Source organism: Camelus ferus, chromosome 29 (genome assembly GCF_009834535.1).
Source record: "Camelus ferus isolate YT-003-E chromosome 29, BCGSAC_Cfer_1.0, whole genome shotgun sequence".
Classification (NCBI taxonomy): Eukaryota; Metazoa; Chordata; class Mammalia; order Artiodactyla; family Camelidae; genus Camelus; species Camelus ferus.
In genome coordinates this window covers 10768494-10788463 of record NC_045724.1, presented here as the reverse complement: position 1 = coordinate 10788463, position 19970 = coordinate 10768494, and the positions used below count along the sequence as shown (strand labels likewise).

The following is a 19970-nucleotide window of genomic DNA, read 5'->3' as shown; positions in this document are numbered from 1 at the left end:
TTACTTGGGAATATATTTGACTAACGACACTTCTTTTAAGTAGTATAGGATTTTTTTGAGCATCTTTATGTAATTGTTTTACATATATTATGCATGCATAATGTATTACATAGTAATGAATTTATATAATACATTATAATTTACAAGTAATCACTTATTTGCTTAGTAGTGTTTTTATTGCCTGTCTCGTCCCTAAACTTTAAGGCAGACTCCGTGTCAGTCTTGCTGACTGTTGAATTCACGGTACCCAGGACATCCCAATAAATAGTCAGTTACTGTCTAGACTAACGAAGTACCTAGTATCCTACTGGTTGATCTGGAAATTTACATTTCTTGCATTTTCCATTGTTGAAGACAAAGTCCCAGTCCCCATCTGGCAAGTTTGTTGAAAGGAAGTTTAGGGCCACGGTAGTTCCAGGGTCACCCTTTCTTGCCACCAGCCGTGGATATTAAGAGGGAAGACCGCACATCTACATAAGTGTAATTGTGACAATGACACCTCACGTCAGAGTTCATGAACTGTATGTGCATCGACCATTTCAATTAGTAGTAGTCATGTTTAATTTGCTCTGCAAGTACTGAACTGTAGAGAATTTTACATTTAAAAAAAAGCTATTTGGCAACGTGTAAAAGTGGATACATTTCACACATACATCAGCACTTCCAGATTATCCTGAGAAGTGGTCAGGTTTATAGATGTTGTGCCAACTTCCGTCACTCATGTCTCTCTCTCTCTCTCTCCCCATATAATTGTCCAGATTTCAAGCAATAGCTGCACTTTGTCATCTTATGCCCAATACTGTTTTACTCATTTTCATTACTAGACTATCCCCTAACCCAATCATTTGAGTTTGGTTATATTTACATGGCACTTCGGCATTTTTCAAAGCACTTGACTGAAGCTCAGGTTGAGCCAGGCATAGATTAAAGCACTGGAAAATTCTCTCCTTTGTTTCCTAGTCACCAATCCTGTTTACATACTCTTCCCTCAAGTTCTGAATATTTTTCTTCTATCCATGCCTTATTTTATGTATTAAGGCTTTATATATATGGAACACTCCCTCAGCCAGGCATCTCTTTCAATAATCTAGATAACATGATGGTGGCCTCGATCAAGGTGGTGTCAATAATGGTGATGATCCGTGGTTATATCCTGGATAGACAGGATTTTGATGGTAGGATCAACAAGATTTGCTGATAGAGCATGTAAAGACTACCAAGCAAAGAAAGAATGAAGATGACTACTAGATTTTTGGCCTAAGTGGCTACAACAGCCATTGGTAAACTTTTTCTGTAAAGGACCAGGTAGTAAATATGTTCAACTTTGCAGGCCTTCTGATCCATGCTGCTACTATAATGCAGAAACAGCCATAGATAACACATGAGCAGGCAATGGGACAGATTTGGTGACCCTTGAACTGAAAGAAAAAGGACAGTGCCATTCCTGATGGGAAGATCACAGGAGTAGCTGGTTGGTGGTGGGGCGGGGCAGAATAGGGGTAGAGTTGTGAATACTGGACCTCAATTTTGGACGTGTTAAGTAGAGGCTTGCAGTGGGTAGGTGGATAAAGTAGTCTGGAATTGAGTGGAGAGGTCTAAAGATAAAATTTAGTGTAATACTTCCAGCTTATAAATGGTATTTCAACCCATGAGACCAGGTGTGATTACCTAGGCAGTGAATATCTATGAAACAGAGGAGAGAAAGAGAGAGAAAGAAAGAGAGAGGGCCTGAATCCTGGGAACCTTCCAGCATGTAAAGGTGTGGGAGATGAGGTAGAATTAGCAAACATATGGAGGGGCAGCAGCCAGAGATAAATAAGGCAAGTGTGAGGTCATGAAACCAAGGGATGGAAGTAGGGTCCAGGAGGAGCACGTGGTCAGGCATTATAAAAGCTGCTGATAGACCAAGTAAGACAGTGGCCAGGAAATGACCACTGATGACACTGACGAAGGCCCTCTGGGTAGAGTCGAGGTAAAGGGGGGGAAATCTGCCTGGGGTGAGCTCAAGAGAGAGTAGGAGAAGGAAAATGGAAAATTCTCCATTAAGACAGCACTGAGGAAATTTCATTGTGAAAGAAAGGAGAGGAACGGTGCATTGGAATATGAAGATGAAAGGGGTCAAGAGAGGGCCTTTTTTGTGAATTTTTAAGAAATGTATGCTGCTGGCAATGATCCAGTTCAGAATTCCTCTAAAAATGTGTACTTTACATCATCTCTTTATAAACATTTACCTCTCCCACCCACATGAGGCAGTACTCATCTCACCTGAGGGAAGTCTTCATTATCTTCATTTAAGAAATGCTTACTACCCCACTTTAATATTTTGTGATATAATATGGTCCCATGTTTTGCAGTTATTTTTGAGATTTGAGGGAATTTTTTAAAAATAAAGTGACTTTAACTACTTTTCTTATAAAGCAGAATGAGTTTAATATTATTTAATTAATCTAATCAGTGCCAAAAATTTCCCGTGTGAAAGCCCTTTGTCTTCCTCGGTCCCAACCCCACCCTCACCCTCACCTCCTCTAGCCTGCTTTCCTTTCTCGTTTAACACTGGGTCTTATATATTCAGCTCTCAGTATCCTTTATTGGCCATTTCAGAAGCATTTCCACCTAATGGGAATAAATCTACGAATTTCAAAACAGAACCGGCAATCATGCCTGGGAGTATTTTTTAAAAGCTTTTGGCTGCCCTCAGGGGAAATAGTTTTGTCATCACTTAATATCTTTTTAATGGTTCTTTCTCACTTCTGTAAGTCAGCAGTCCTTTCCAATCTAACCTAGAAAAAGAACAAATAGCCCTAGCTGCATTATTGTTAAAAACCAAGAACTTCTAGACTGTCCTTACTTTTTATCTAAATACATGAGAAATGACCACATAAAAGTCCAAGAAGATAAATGTGTATAGGACATGCTGTACTGTTTCCACAGCATCCATGGCAATAGTTTAGAAGTGTGTCTTCAAAACTCAAAGTGTGTGTGACATTTTTATTTTTTGTATTTTGTGTCTTTGAAGATGGTTTCTATGTGCAGAATAGATTTTTTGAGGTCATTTTCATTTTCAAAATTAGTATTTCTGATTCTCCTCTAATTTAGCTTCAATTTAGAACATATTTTTCTTCTATTCCTAAATCTACCAAATTTTGACAATAACATTTGTTTAATGTTTGTTACTACTTACAGATTTAATTCATTTAAATTTTAAGCTTCATTTGTAGATTTAATATATTTGATTTTTTTAGTATTTTAATTGGTTTATTGAAAATAATTTCCATATATTCAAATGTCTTAAAAGTCTAAGAAATACAGTGACTCTTAAGTTCTAAATTTTGCAATACTGTTTAAAAATTATATCAAGATTTTCTTATATATTTTAACTGAAAATTATAAATAATTACTCATTGATATATTTTTTGTTGAAATTACAAGGCTAAACTGTTGCTTTAATAACCTGCTATTACATTCTTATAACCACTATAAATATTTATGATATCAAATATGCACAGGTTCCTTATCCAGGAATATTTATCCTTTTTAACACCTTAAATTTGATTTTTTCAAACACTTCTAAATTTTATTCTTATGTTTGAAATTAAAAGATGTTACCTACTTAAAAAAAAAAAACTATTCCATGTCAAACAATGTTGGGGATATAATCTCAAGCAATTTGCAGGGTTGCTTTTCAGTTTGAACACATTTCATATTGTCAAGAGATTATGACTGGGGTTTAAGTTGGGAGCTTTAGATGTCAGTGTGCCTCATGATCCTGGCGGCCACCATGTTGCGGACAGCAAAATTTAAGGAAATGGCTGATAAAACAACCTCATCTTTGGTCTGGATTATATCATTCTCTGATTCTTCCGTTGACTACATAAGTCAGCGACTTTCTCCCACGCTGAGACATTCTTTGACACAATGTTGTGTTTCTTTGGGCCAAGCTCTAAAGACCTCTGAACTTGTTAAGGATCTACATTCTTTTCATATCCCTCCTATCTCTTGGGGCCACACTCTTCTAGCTAGTTAAGTGATATCAGTTTGCGTTCTGGATATCTCTCATGGCTTAATCTGACTATGTGGTTTCACAGACAAAGTGCTAACTGTATTTATAAGCAGAGTAACTCATGGCAAACATTTAGTCCAATGCTAAATCAATCAACTGATGAGCTGACCAACTAAAGGGCTCATAAAAACTAAGCATGGAAGAAAACCATGTGGGGCAATAGGGTACACCTCCAACCTCTGACACTGTTTTAAGCCATCTTTGTTTTGTGAATTATCTAATTTAACCATAATACCTAACTTCTACTGGCTTCTGTAAATGTTTTGTGTATCCATGCATCATTTGCAACTTCATTCATTCCTTAAACTGTGTAAGTTGTTAGAATTCTTTCACATGGTTAAACTGGCAACATTCATTGCAATTTATGAATAGGAAAGAAGCTATCATTGCTTGCTATTTTCAAACCTCAAAGACCTCTCATTTGTACTGATGAATTTAAATATCACTCACCCGTATTCTCCTGGCAGTTGTAACCGATGGAGAAAGACAAAGACAGCAAATGAAGAGCTCAGCTTTACCAGCAGATATGTAATTCTTAAATTTCAGAGCTGGAGCTTCTCTTCTCTGCTGAATGGGTATGAGTCCTGCCTGGGAACAAACAGGCAAGAAAGAGAACAGGACCGTCTGACTTCCTGTGCAGTAGGCATCAGAGACAGTGGAAGTCTCCCACCGGAAAGCAAATGGTCCCTCCAGCACCTTCCTTTAGGGGCAGACAGAAATCCTTCCCATCAGTTCCCTAAAAATAAACATGGAGAGATAAAAAAAAAAAAAAAAAAGGAGTGGTTATCCCTTATCTCTCACAACTATCATCTCCAAAATTTTAATGATGATATCTGTACATAGAGACATCTAAAAACGTTAGGCTTCAGTAATGCTAAATACATGGTCTTCCTATCAAAATCCTTCATAATAATTAAAAAATCATGCTCACATAAGCTGTTTTTAAGGCATGAAATCTTTGGTTTATCTCTTTGACATACACAGTACTTATTAACTATATGAGTGAGCATAAAGATAGACTTACATATGCTAAATTACTTTTTAAATTGTTAACAGCCTAAAATGTTTTAAATTATTTTGAAAAGAATCTAGGGTTATATTCTCTGTGGTATGGAAAAGGCTATAACTGAGTAAGTCATAGGCCAATACAACACAGATCTTGCTGGCTCTGATGCTTGGGCTGCTCAGGTGTACTAAATCATGGGACACTGAAGAGGAAAGGGGCCCTGGAGATGACTTCATCCAATCTCCTTTTTTTACAGATGAGTTAACTAGGAGACAGAATAATTGACATGTCCTCAGTCACAGATGATCTTAGCAGTAGACGTAGGGTTAGAAGACAAGATTTTTCATTTCCTTTTTCATTATTATTTGTGCCACCTGTGGTGATATTTTAGAACAAGACTGTAAGACTGTCTTTAGAAAGACTGTAAAAACACAGAAAAACTGGTTTTTAGTGGTTATTGATCTGAGGGCACACTGTACTTCAAGATGTAAATAAAACTTAGCTATTTTTTCCCCAAGTGACCACAGTTAGTTCAGGGGACATAATTTGTTCATGCTATTCTAGCTGAAATGCATTTATAAGTTAATCTGTGCTATTTTGCACTTTGGTGAATTATAATCCAGATTTTATAAATCCATATTTCATTTAAAAACACCAGAAGAATAAATACTAGATGAATCCATTATCAGCCAAACAAAGTGTTTGGTAAGATGTCATCTTTTGTAAGATGAATGTGTTTTTCTAATTTAAAATGATTTCTGGGTAACTAACCAATCTCATTTGAAGGTGGGTGCATGGTCTCCTGGGTGAAACTGTCTCTTGAAGGGTTCATCAATTAATTTGTTTTTTTCCTATTTTATTTCAGAGTCACTAAATTAATTTCCTTTTCTAAATATAAGTATCCCAACATCTTTGGGAAAAACTGTCTTTTCTGTGTTATGGTCAAGCTTTATCTCATGCTTTCTTTGAAAACTTTTAACTCATAGTGAACTCATGGTTATTAACCCCAATGTAGGTAAGTCTTGTTTAAATCTACACAGCCTGGTGGAGGAGAAAGTCACCAAAAGAAGAATAAAATGAGAGAGACTGTGAAAATTAGGCAAACTCAGATCAGTAGAAGAACATCTATATGCCTTCTCATACGGAGCTCCATGTGAATTTGAGTAATTATAAAACTGTCACTTCTTCATATAAGGTCTCACTTTCTAAAGCATACTACTAACCACTGTCTAGTCACAATTTGAAAAATTTTATTCAGACAGAATAACAGATAAATATAAATAATTTAGGGAATAATGTCATGACATTGAACTATAAAACAATTAAAATCATTTTTTTCAACAGATAAATACATCACTAAATTATTGTCTCACTAGGGAGAAATGTTGAAAGGCATTTTTCTATATCTGTATACAAGAACTATAAATATTCTCTCTTTTGTGGTTTTGTACCTTATAACTTGCTAGAAAAGAGATGATCACTACAGAGTTGATTTATTATTGGCCATTTAACTTCCCTATGCAGCTTTGGAGATGATAATGCAAATCCATATGATAACTAATACAAATGTATATTAAATCTGAGGCTCATTTAAATTTTATTCGATAATTGTTTCAATTAAGTGAATTATTATTTATCAATAACATCCTTATCAACTTTAAAAACTTTTTCAAGAATAGTCATTTTTCTTAATTTATTTGATCCATAATGTACTATATTTTTATAGCATGGTCAACTGATTTTTCTGTTGGTTTGTTTTCAGTTTATAAAAATTAAAATGCAATTTTTCATATTATTATTACTATCAAATATGTGAATAATATAAAATATGAAGGCTTCATGGGATTTATTATACTTTAACATAGTTTAATTTAGAAGGTGGAGTAAATGCAAATCAAAACCACAATGGGACATCACCTCACACCTGCTAGATTGGCTACTGTCAAAAAAATAAGAACTAACAAGTGTTGGAGAGGGTGTAGAGAAAGGGAATCCTTGTGCACTGTTGATGGGAATGTAAATTGGTGTGGCCACTATAGAAAACAGTATGAGATTCTTCAAAAGATTAATATTAGAGGTACCATATGGTCCAGTCATTCCACTCCTGAATATTAATCTGAAGGAAACAAAAACACTTAGTAAAAAAGATGTCTGCACCCCCATGTTCATTGCAGCATTATTTATAATAGCCAAGACATAGAAGCAACCTAAATGTCCATCAACAGATGAATGGATAAAGAAGGTGTGGCATAAATCTACACAACAGACTATTACTCAGCCATAAAAAATGAAATGTTGCCATTTTTAAAAACATGGATGGAACTTAAGTGCATTCTGCTAAGTGATATAAGTCAGAAAAAAAACAAATACTGTGTGATCTCATGTATATGTGGAATCTAAAAACAACAACGAAGACAATACTGAGCTCATAGAGAGCAGATTGGTGGTTGCCAGAGGTGGGGATGGGTGAAATATGTGAAGGTGGTCAAAAGGAACAAACTTTCAGTTTATAATCCTGGGAATATAATATACAGCATGGTGACTATAATTAATAATACTGTATGTGTATATTTGAATGTTGCTAGGAGAATAAATCTTAAAAGTCCTCTTCACAAGAAAAAAGTCTGGAACTGAATGTGGTGATGGATGTTAACTAGACTTGTGATCATTTCACAATATATACATATATCAAATCATTAAGTTGTACACCTGAAACTAATATAATATTCTATTCCAATTATATCTCAATTAAAAAGTTAGACTATAATCTTAGACATTGTTAATTTTGGTGCATTGATCTGAATAACTTTGATCATGTTAATTTTTAAGATATAGTAATAGCATGGCTCCTTGTTGCTCTAAATAAACTCCAGGGAATTCAGTTGACTTTAGTGGATTCAAACTTCAATGGTCAGTATGAAGTGTCTCCAAGTTATACCTAGATACTGTATTTTTGTTAACCTATCCTTTACTAAAACTGATATTGGACTTTGGATCTAAATGGCACTGTGAAAACAATAAAGATTTTTGAGGATTAAACATACTGCATTGTAGAACTTTGAATAACAATGGCCTAAATGCTTTCTTTTGGTCAGGAACCAGAATTGGAAGTACTTTAGGAAATGGTACCATTTCTTCCTTCTTGCTTTTCATTTGTTAGCAGCAAACCCAGTAAAGCTGAAGGTTTTTTTTAACCCCTTTCCACAGGTTTGGGATGAAAATCTTGCAAAATCTGCAGAGGCTTGGGCAGCTACGTGCATTTGGGACCATGGACCTTCTTACTTACTGAGATTTTTGGGCCAGAATCTATCTGTACGAACTGGAAGGTAGGAAGCAGTTTCACCAGTACTGTTCATCCATACAATTTTATTGCTTATGAACTCCCAGGGTGAGTGACACCAATTTCAAATAATCCCTGCAAGTATTTATTGAGGCCTCACTATGTGCCAGGCACGGATGCTTGGTCTATGACTGTTTTAGATCTCTTCAAAGATTAATTAATTTGTTAAAAGGGCCTAAAAAGCCCAGCTTTCCTTTTCCTTGGAATACCCCCCCTGAGCCTGTCTTCTGCACTTGTCTCACAGAATCTTTGAAAGGATCGGGCTACATCCTATATCCCGTCTCTTCTGCCTCAGAAAAATCCCTTGATGGTGGCAGAAGTCAGTATTGTGTGTCTGCTGCTTTCCCATGTTTGCACATACGTGTGTGTGTACAAATTGTATATATTTACATATATGTGTATATACACATACACACGCATGTATATGCAACTACAGAAAAAGTTGTTCCCAGTGATAGGATAATTTTTCTACCACTGTGAATGTCATCATCCAACATTCCAAAGGCCTGTTCTCTTCCACATAGCAGAGGAAAGTCAGGTGTGCTATTAGTAAAATTAAAATGATTCAAGTTTAAGGAAGAAAAAACTACCCTGGGTCTAGTAGTATTGCTTCTTTTATGTATCTAATTCTTAATTGTGTATAAGACTTTGATGGAAGAAATTCTTGATGTTGGTAAAACAAGATAAAGATGCTAATTCCTGAAAGATTTGCATTTCTCTTTTTGAAACAACCAGACACATACTTAGACAAATACAGGATCACTTGCTCCAATCCCAGGCATTTTTACGCTTAGAAGAATAGAGGATTCTACTAGGTGGTGATGGTAATTGTAGGGCATGGGTATGCTCTTGTTTTACCATGAATAATCTGCAAAAAGAATAACTAACTTGCAGTTTAACCTGAGTCCACTACATACTGCCACCGCTGTATTCTAAGTTCTCATCGTTTCTCTTGACCTCTAGATATCGCTCTATTCTCCAGCTGGTCAAGCCATGGTATGATGAAGTGAAGGATTATGCTTTTCCGTATCCCCAGGATTGCAACCCCAGATGTCCCATGAGATGTTTTGGCCCCATGTGCACACATTATACACAGGTTATTTTAGTTGTTCATTTTTGATTCATACTTTTAAAAAATGCTCTTAGTATTTTGGTGAACATGCAATCTTTTTTTAGCTCTGACTTCAGTAACGTTGCATCGGTTTACTTTCACAGATGGTTTGGGCCACCTCCAATCGAATAGGATGTGCAATTCATACTTGTCAAAACATGAATGTTTGGGGAGCTGTATGGCGACGTGCAGTTTATTTGGTGTGCAACTATGCCCCTAAGTGAGTATCAGCTGGGATTCTACAGCTGGAATCTTTGATGATGTTAAATATCTTTAATCTGATAGATATTTTTAACAGGTAAGTAATAGAGTTAAGACTTAACTAATTACCTCTAATCCTCAAATCTTCCATCATTCTCATGTGCCTGAAAAATTATGAGCTGAAAGGTTTCTTTTCACAAGGATCTAAAAATTAAAATTGCAGGCAAACCAACATGAGATTTGGATGTTCACTAAATTCTCCTCACCATCTTTCTTTAGACATTGTAATTGTAAAATAAACAGTGCACTCTCAGGCTTTTGATAGCTGTATAAAAGGCATCAGGAAAGGATCTTCTAGGGAATATATCAACACAATATCCTCATTAGTCAGTACTAGAATGCTGGCTTAGCTTTTTCACTAGGAAAGCAAAACAAGTTCTTCTTTCTTCTTTTAAGGGTAAAATGAAAAATCATAGTTTACTTTTTCTACAGATGGCCAAAGAGGCATTCAAAATCCATAGGGAAATTTTAAATGCTATGACTTCTTTTTGATGAAAAGTTTGCCATGACTTAAATTTCAGTATAAAAAATATTCAGTAATTTCATCCTATGGCATACATAAAAAAGGTAATGTGAAAATTGATCAAAGATGATAAAATATGGTTATATGTATGAACATTCTTTAAAAGATATGGGTAAATAAGCACTCGTTAACATTTGATAAAATGCCTTTTTGATAACAATAACTCTTCAGATAAAATGTTCCAGTATTTATACATGAGTCGGTTCCCATTTGGAGTAAATACCACCATGTGAAAAGGATTTATGACACTCTTGGTGTCTTCCAAAGTAAGTCCCAAACAAAGATTTTCTCCAGCTTTGCCATTATGGGGAGGGAATGAGAAAATGTTTCACAAATAACTACATTACTCATTTATATGGTAGTATGCCAGTGGCAGTGTTTTTGCAAAGTTAGAAAAATAGTGATTTTCCCGATGGTCCCCTCTTCACAGTTATTAGAATAGTAAGATTTGGAAAGTAGATTGTGGCTGCATTAGGAAATGCATTAAAACTGCATTTGTTCAATATTTTCAGTTTTATACCTAATATTTTCCTACTAAACCTTTACCCTTCTTTCTGACATAAATAGGCCAAGTGATACCCAAATGGTGAAAGAGGTTTTTATTACATTCATTTAACTATTCTGGTTTGGGCCAATGATTAGAATTTTCTAATATTATTTATGAGATGCTTGATTGTTTTATAAGTCTACGAGATTAAGATATACTGTGTTAGTATGCTATATCAGCTGGAAAAAAGAACCATTCTTTTGAAACCTAGGCAATGAAGCAGATTTTAAAATCCTGACTGATAGCTGAATACATTTCTTCCTATCCCAGAATGAAGTTATCTTAAGCCTGTTTTTCAGGGGAAAAAGCAGAGAAAGAGAGAGAGAGAACGAGAAGGAATTGAATTAGATGAAATAGGATAAAAATTAAAAGGGTAAATATGTTCATCAATTGACTGGTTTGCTATTGAATATAATTATCCTCCATTCATGGAAAAGTTTATAATATAACATATAGTAATTTTTGCTTATAGTAGCATTGTATTTCTAAGTTAATACTACCAAAAATATGTGCTGTGTGTAATTTCCAAAAGTTATGTAGAATAAATTGAAACATGTGAAGCTAAAATAGCAGAGGCTGGATTCATACACTTTTACAGCTTTGGGTAAAGATATAGAGGGAAGTAAGATTACAGAATGAGAGAGATTAGGATGTGGAGAGAGCTGTACCCTTGGAGAATGGGCCTCCTTGAATGTTTATAAGCAAACATGACATTATCAAACTGATGCTTGAGGCAGCTTCTCTGGAAGGCAGAGTGTAGAATAAACTATATAGAAGTGGACAGTCTTGGACTCTCATCTCATTTTATAATATGAATAATTAGCATGCTTTTCATTTTATAGATAAATTCTCCTTTATAGGTTATTATAGATAAAACTGTGAATTTTCAACTGACTGAATAAGAGGATATTTTTATGTAGATACATTTTATGAGTCACCTGCTTGGCCTTATTTAGGTCTTAAAGAAGACAAGACCCACCTGTTTCATATTTTAGCCTTCACCTACCATTATCTTATCTTCAACCCTGACTTTTTACTATTGACAGCCAAGTTTTCTTCTCACCATTCAATTTCCTTCACATTGCTGGCTATATTGCTATTTCTTTGTCCTGTAGTTACCACTCACCATGCTACTGAAAATACACTTATTACCTCCCCCTTCATAGTTAAAAAAGCTTAATAACAGTAAGGCATTATGGCTGTTTTTAAGGCTCCTATGTGGTGAATCTGGGCTATCCTTATAATCATAGCCATCATTACAGATGAAGAAAACCACTGACAACACAAAATAATTCAGTTAAATGGGTTCAGTGCTATAAAAAAAAACTAATAGCATTACTAAAAAGAAAACTATGATTTACATATGGGACAATGTTTTGGAATCACCTTTAATTGCTGCTTCTTTGAGCCCTTATTCTCTTACTGGATTTTCCATATCTCATTTTATGAAGATGGAGAGTCTAAAATATTTTTCAACTTTGGAGATATTTTGAACACTTAAAATCTATTTTTTGTGCTTACGTATTTTGAACATTTAAAAATCTATTTTTGGGGGGCTTAGGACAACTTCTTGCTCCATTAGAAATCCATTTTTAGCCTCCTAAAATTTTATATATACATATAATATGTGTATTACATATGTATATATTTATATAGACAGATATATATCTGTATCTATTTTACTGTCTTTATAAAATGAGCATGAGTTAAGGAAAAGTGAGGTGAAGTGCACATGGCCCACATGCTCTAGGAGGCTGCTGTAGGAAAGAGGCAGCTATGGTAAGTGGATGGAGTGTCAAACCCGGTGTCAGATGACTCATTAATGTCACCATGCATTGTGGTGCCTCACTTCTTATCCGTAAGTTAACATAATATTAACTTACTCAGAAGACTAGGAATAGACTTAACCATATGACCCAGGAATCCCACTCCTGGGCATATATCCAGAAGGAACCCTACTTCAAAAAGACACCTGCACCCCAATGTTCATAGCAGCACTATTTACAATAGCCAAGATATGGAAACAGCCTAAATGTCCATTGACAGATGACTGGATAAAGAAGATGTGGTATATTTATATAATGGAATACTATTCAGCCATAAGAAATGACAACATAACAGCATTTGCAGCAACATGGATGTCTCTGGAGAATGTCATTCTAAGTGAAGTAAGCCAGAAAGAGAAAGAAAAATACCATATGAGATTGCTCATATGTAGAATCTAAAAAAAAAAAGAACATAAATACAAAACAGAAACAGACTCAGACACAGAATACAAACTTGTGGTTGTAGGGGGAGGGGGATGGGAAGGAACAGGTTGGGAGTTCGAAATTTGTAGATACTGACAGGCAGATGTAGAATAGATAAGTAAGATTATACTATATATAGCACAGGAAAATATATACAAGATCTGGTGGTAGCTCACAGCGAAAAAGAATGTGACAGTGAATACATGGATGTTCATGTGTAACTGAAAAATTGTGCTCTACATTGGAAATTGACACAACACTGTAAACTGACTATAACTCAATAAAAATAATATGAAAAGAAAGGCAATATTTTAAAAGTAAGACACATAGTGTAAGTTACTGTAGAAATAAGAAATGGATATAACTTTCAGTGTTTGTCTAAAAAGACAAACTTCTCAAAAATATCATCACATGTCAACACGTGGTCATGTGCTAAAGGGCAACCAGATTTTCTTCATGGGCAAGTAGCACTAATGCTGTCTTCTTCTTTTTTTACCAGGGGCAACTGGATTGGAGAAGCACCATATAAAGTAGGGGTACCATGTTCTGCCTGCCCTCCAAGTTATGGGGGCTCTTGTACTGACAATCTTTGTTTCCCAGGAGTCACGTCAAACTACCTATACTGGTTTAAATAAGCTTATCTTTTCCTCCAGGAAATATAATGGTTTCTGGAAATCATAGGCATATATATATATTGAGTTTTGCACATATTATACATATTTTACGATAATCTTGTTTTCCTTTTATTATTCATTGTATAAATAAGTGTTTGTCTAGTGTGTTTACCCCTTTGTGGTAATCAAAACACCCATTTCTATTTTCTGACTTTTAAACCTAAATTAAAATATTGTGTATGTATTATTGACATAGTTGATGCATCCAATTCCAAAACTCGTTTTCCAAAGAAATTATGTTTCTAAGGAATAGAATATATATTTGGCCTGTAATGCACATGTGTGTGTATACACACACATAGATGACGTAATACATAGATAATACGATTCTGTAGCAAACTCAAGGGGAATTTTTTAAAAAATCCTGTTCTAAAATATATGTGAGGTGGTGGGACATCTTCAGCACCCATTTCTATAATAATCAAAAAGTGATCATTTGCAAAATAACAGTGATAACTGGGTATGATAATTTAATTAAGCAAATGCAGATTTCATTCTTGGGATATTTTATCTTATTTAGGTTCACCAAAGGATATGCTTGACTTACGTAAGGTTCAAATCATGCCTTTTGCTTAATCTCTTTTACTGAGTCAGTAATCATGGGCAAGGCACACTGCTTGTTATCTTCTGATAATGCGAAGGTAAGAAAATAGGATTCCTGCCTTCAAGAAGCTCATGAAAATATTCAGGAAATAATAACAGCCTAATTATTTTGCTGTAAAATTATTATTTTTTAACAAAGTTATTTTTCATGCAGCTTGGAGGAAGTGGGTGCAACAGTGTTCACATGTAGGTGGTGTAGGTGATAAGCCACACTGTGTAATACATGAGGCTTCTGATTAGCATGAATGTGTAGCGACAGTGCTTAGAATTAGAAGAGGCAGGGAAGGATTCATCACTGCCCAGGGATTACTGAGTAAGAGTAAATAGTTACGATTTTGGAAGGCAGAGAGCAAGACCTAAAACTGATGAGGCCCAAGAAAAGTGAGATTTAAGAGACACATATGAAAAGGCACAGAAATAGGGTTAATGAGCGCGCGCGCACACACACACACACAAATGGAGTGCTTCAGAAGGGTATATCCTGAAGGTCTAATACACCTTGAGGCCAGTTAGCAGGAGGTGAGGGATGCTGGAAAGAAACCTTGGAGGTGCCAAGGACACCTCCAGCTGTCCATTGTTTCCCTGTCCTTTTTTGGTGAGAATCAATGTAATCATCCTGGCCTTGAGCATCAAGTTAAATATCTCATGTGCACACCACAGACAGCTAAGGTTTTGTTAAAGGGGTCCTCCTCAGATGATTTTCTAAGGACTAATTGCCAACCTTTATTCCCCTGTGTAAGGAGAAGAATAATTTTCAGCTCTCCATTAAGTTTGGTGGAAATCAAATGAAAATCACTATGAAAATTTCTCTCATGCAATTTTGGAAAAGCTTATTTCCAAATCAGGGAATCACTTTCTAGAGAGGAGAACTCAACATCTGGGTCAAGACACTTAACACATTACATTTCATTTGTGTGTGTGTGTGTGTGTGTGTGTGTGTGTGATGCAGGTTATGTAATGCTTCAATAGAATTACAGAAATAAGTAAACATGGTTAGTTCCAGAGTACAAATAACAGAAGGAAGCTACTTGTTTAAAATTCTCTACACATCTGCGATTTCTTGGGGTAGCTGCATTGAAAGATGACAGTTAATTGAATCCAGCGGGGGAGACATGCACCATCTGGAGTTTAGGTTTACATGATGACAAACAATTGGCCTGATTCCTTTCACAAACTGAATCTGACCAAATGTTTTCAAATCATACTGCTTTGCTTTTGTGGGAACTTACATGGGCTTTATTAAAAATAAATATTTCTGGAGACTAAAATGGAGAACAGAAATGATTCTAAGAGTCAGGCCCCAATCCAATTGTTAGCTAACATATATCGGCAACTGGAGAGAAAGCTCATCAGCGAGATAATTCATTTGATTTTTCTAGAAAGTGTTTCCATCCTTGATTTTGCTAAACCAGTTCTAGAGAAGTAGAAAAAGCACTTTTAAACCAAAACAGGCTACGATCAGTTCCGGTTCTGTTGCTGGTTTACTTGTGTGGCTTGGTTTCTTAGTTCTCAAAAAGAATAATGCTATTTGCCACATATTTCACAGAGGTTCATGTGAACTTAAAATTACCAGGTTAACAGAAATTTATGAATATTAAAATTATCACTAATGTTGTGAAACTTTTATTTGAGATAAAATTAAGTCTTTCATGAGCTCCTCTTTGGCAGAAATTCTGTCTTATCTTTGTATTTATCCCAGCTTCTAATACAGTGGTGGTAATGTAATAAATGTTCATCTGTATGGATTTTTAGAATTAACTAAAAAGTCTAGAATTGCAAGAATTTAGAAGAATCCCACCTTTCCATGTTTTTTAAGACAAACATGTCTTAAATACAAAGCTTTGAATGCATCAACAATTAAGATAAATCATCAAACATATCACGTTAAGACTAGGGTCTACACACTCATAACTTGCACTCAATAGTCCTTTCCAAATCACAATGAGAACTGTAAGTTTATTTATAACGTAGCAACTCAGCTGAAAATATAACGGGTATATTTGTTATTCTGTCTGTACTTTTTAAAGTTAGTAATACAAAGTGGCCATGTGAAATGTTTCATTTTCCAGGCTAAGGCAAACAGAAGTTTGCTAGGATCAACACAGCATGTCACATCTTTTCACAGCATGAAACCGTGGTGCTAGGAGAGCTATTTCTCACTGTAACCCCCACAGTCAGAAAGGGTCCAGGTATAAGCTATTTCCTAAGAGCAGCTTAAATAGTCAGTACTGAGGTTTTCATTTCAAAAGGTTTCACTCAAGAGAAACAGTAACTGGCATATATATTCAGTGGCATTGATTCTCTTTATGGTAAGATTTTTCATATCATCCTTTATTCAGTAGAAGAGTTTTTTCTTAAATTCTGTCACAATATAGACTTTGAGGAGGGCTTCCATGTCATCAAACGACTGGGAAAGTGATAATTTTAGCTGTTAAGCGGATGGATTTCTTTACAGAATTGTATTTGAGTTGTGTAGGCAGAGTCTTAATGTTCCTGGTTATGACAGATAAGCTTGCTTTTAAAATGTGTCAGAAACAGTTTTTATTATTATTATTATTTTAATTTTCTGTTCAGTAGTCTAAGCTGTGTCACTTCTGTGGTCCATCAGAGCACCCCTACGAGATTCAGCTGGCAGCGCTGTAATATGTATTTGAACCTTCATGGAGGCATTCATTTGAAAGCTCCATGCAACTTTAGTACGGAGTTGACCAAACACTAGGGAAAGTTCAACCAATACAATTCACTCAGAATTTCTTAATTGAAACAATGCATATTTTTCTCATTAATACATGCTTGTGTTAGATCAACGTATAACATCTACATAAACAAATCTAAAACATGTTTAGGCCAGTTTAAGTGTTTTGTATTCATATCCTGCTTATTAAATGAATGCATCAGCTAATCAGGTAATTTGAAGGTGTCCAGAAAAGTCATGCTTAAATTGTGGTCCGGGTTCTCCCTCTTGTGTAACAGCATTCCCTCTGTTCTGCAGTGTCATGGGACACAGATCTTGACACAGATAGGAGCCTTTACCTATGAAAGTGTTTAGGGAGAGTAAAGTTATATTTCTATTAACGTCTAATATTATCTTTGTTTTTATATATATTTTTGTATTGTCATTATATGTGTGAGGGAAGACATTTAAACACATGCAAAATGATTTTTAAAAATTATGTCATGGTCTAATTTTGACTTACGAGATGTCAGTGAGAAACTTAGACAGTTTAACAATTCACCAGTTAATGGTGCTGAAAATGCATAACAAACACCTTATACGTGCTACAATTTTGAAGTTTCTTTGCAATTAAAGTTTTTATTAAGTGTGAACTATCAATATCTATTCTGGTGCTAAATATGTGGTGCTAAATGAACTGTTAGTGTTCGTAGCTTAGGAACTCTCCTTTAGTCATTGTTAAAAAATGTTATGCATTCAATTCTTGATTTAAAAATATGAAGTCCTGTTAATCTTAACCAAAAATAGGCCAGTAAACTCTATTTTTTATCTAATAATCCAAATTTATTTGGGTATTACAGAATGTAAACTTATTTCTTAGAAGTTATCAATTTTTTAAAGGCATTTTTAGCTTGGCAATGTCAAATTCAAGTGTCACCTAAAGGTTAGAGAACACCCACATCAACCATGCTGCAGGCACTGGTGCCCTCTGGTGGTTATAAAAACAAATTAACAAATTCTTGATGGCTACTTGGCCTGCAACAAAGCTATTTCTGCCGTTCAATAAAAATTTAATTTGCACAATATTAGAATTCTTGGATACTCTTTAAATCTGACAACATTAAAAAAATTCATGACTCTATTGACATAATTTTCTAAGAGTGTAAGAAAGATAATATATCTTGACATCCACTTTCCTAAATAATAATTTTTTTATGATATTCCAGTTCTAAGGTGCTTATTAAAGTGTTCTTTTTTTGAACCAGGTATTAATGAAACATATTTTTAATTTTGTTTACATCATAAATACAATAAGAATTAAAATTAGCAAACAATTTTCTAAGTGTGTCTCACTTTCAGAAGTGGTATTTTATTTTTGTTTTAAAGTAATTAATTCCATATATTGGAGGATTATCTCTCCACTTTTACTTGTTGATCTATAATTTGATAATGCTCTTTGGTCATACAGTTGAGCTAATAACATTTTATTATTCCATTCAAAGTCTTTCTAGACTAAAAAACATACATAAAAACTTGGAATTATACCCCTGTAACTAATGAAGGCAATGTTTTTAGGTAAACTTTCACTTGAGTTGTGCAGTTGACTAAGTGTGATAATCTGCTTTGACAAAGATATTTCTTAAGCTATGTTAACACAGCCAAATGAAATATGCTTTGAAGCAGTTTTCCAAATTATTATTTTCAAACTTACTTTAAAGCAATAGAACGCTTTGTATGATCTCAATCATATACAAAACTCTAACATATAATACACATAAAATGGACCTGCTTATTCCCCAAATCTTCCTCAGTGCCTTGAAATTTCTTCTGAGAGCCCTAGGATTCCATCAAACCATTAGAAAAACTGCTCTAAATTATCTAGTTCTCCCCATTTTCTATAAAATAATCAGCTTATTAAAGACAAAAAAATTGAGACTCTAAACATATTTCAATGGTTATCTCATATACCCACTTCACTTGGCATGTGTTAGAAGCCTCTTAGTTTGATGGAGCATTAAATACGTACTGACTTTAACTGGTGCTTGGTTATATATTACAGTATGTTGTGTTTTGTTATTTGACAATTTTAGTACCAAACTATTTTGAGAATTAGATAATTGTCATGTACCCATGAAAATAATGTGTTTAAAAATATCTAAATGTTTCAAATATGTACATAATCCTAAAATGTAATGTATCATTTTAGATTTTTTTTAAAAAAAAGGTTAATTTGATTTTTTATTCATTACCTAATACTGTGGCAGTAAAAGGTGCCTTTGTTGTGATATATTGTCATGAATGTGTACATACATAAAACCTGTGTAAACCTCTGTCTTTATAAAGCATAACAAGTGTAGCTTTTTGAGCTCTGCTATATTGTTTTTTATTTCAATAAAACATTATAAATAATTGTTCTGCTTTTAAGGTTTAATTAAAACAAGTAATCTAATTGTTTTCTTGTTTTCAAGTTTTACAATAGAATCAGAACTAGATGGCATGATAGTTTGGTAAGAAATGAACTGTTCTAAGGCAGCAATGATTATATTTTTAATACATCACTGAAATACATCAAATCTTCGTTTTCCTTTTTTCCCTTTCTTTCTTCACTTATCTGCCTCCTTCCTTCCTTCTTCCATTCTTTTTCTATTTAATTCCAAAAACTATTTTCAAGTACCAGTATGAAAGACATTTCCATGGAAAAAGAGGAAAAGAACAGTATATCAAGATGTTCTGGCTGGGAAATTGCAGCCATTGAACATAATTATGTTTATGCTTCCTCATACTGAGGGCATGAAGAGGAACCATAGGCATTCCTGGGGGAGAGGCAGCATCTCCAGTTACTGGATGACCTAAGGCTAGGAGTTAACAGGGCGGCTCTGCCTTGCAGACGGTAACTCCTTGCTCTCTGGCGAGATGGTGGGT

The 19970-nt window shown here is 34.7% G+C and overlaps 1 protein-coding gene across 2 annotated transcripts in view; it reads left to right on the top strand.

Annotated features, from left to right (window-relative positions):
- The window catches only part of PI15 (peptidase inhibitor 15), a 31102-nt gene extending 11605 nt beyond the window's left edge, over nt 1–19497 (top strand). For both annotated transcript variants that reach the window (XM_006185861.3, XM_032469917.1), the window contains exons 3-6: nt 8274–8392; nt 9370–9502; nt 9622–9737; nt 13597–19497. In XM_006185861.3, coding sequence (XP_006185923.1) covers nt 8274–8392; nt 9370–9502; nt 9622–9737; nt 13597–13732 — 504 coding nt within the window. In that variant the 3' untranslated portion in view covers nt 13733–19497. The remainder of the gene's footprint in view (nt 1–8273; nt 8393–9369; nt 9503–9621; nt 9738–13596) is intronic.
- The last annotated feature ends 473 nt before the right edge of the window (nt 19498–19970 follow it).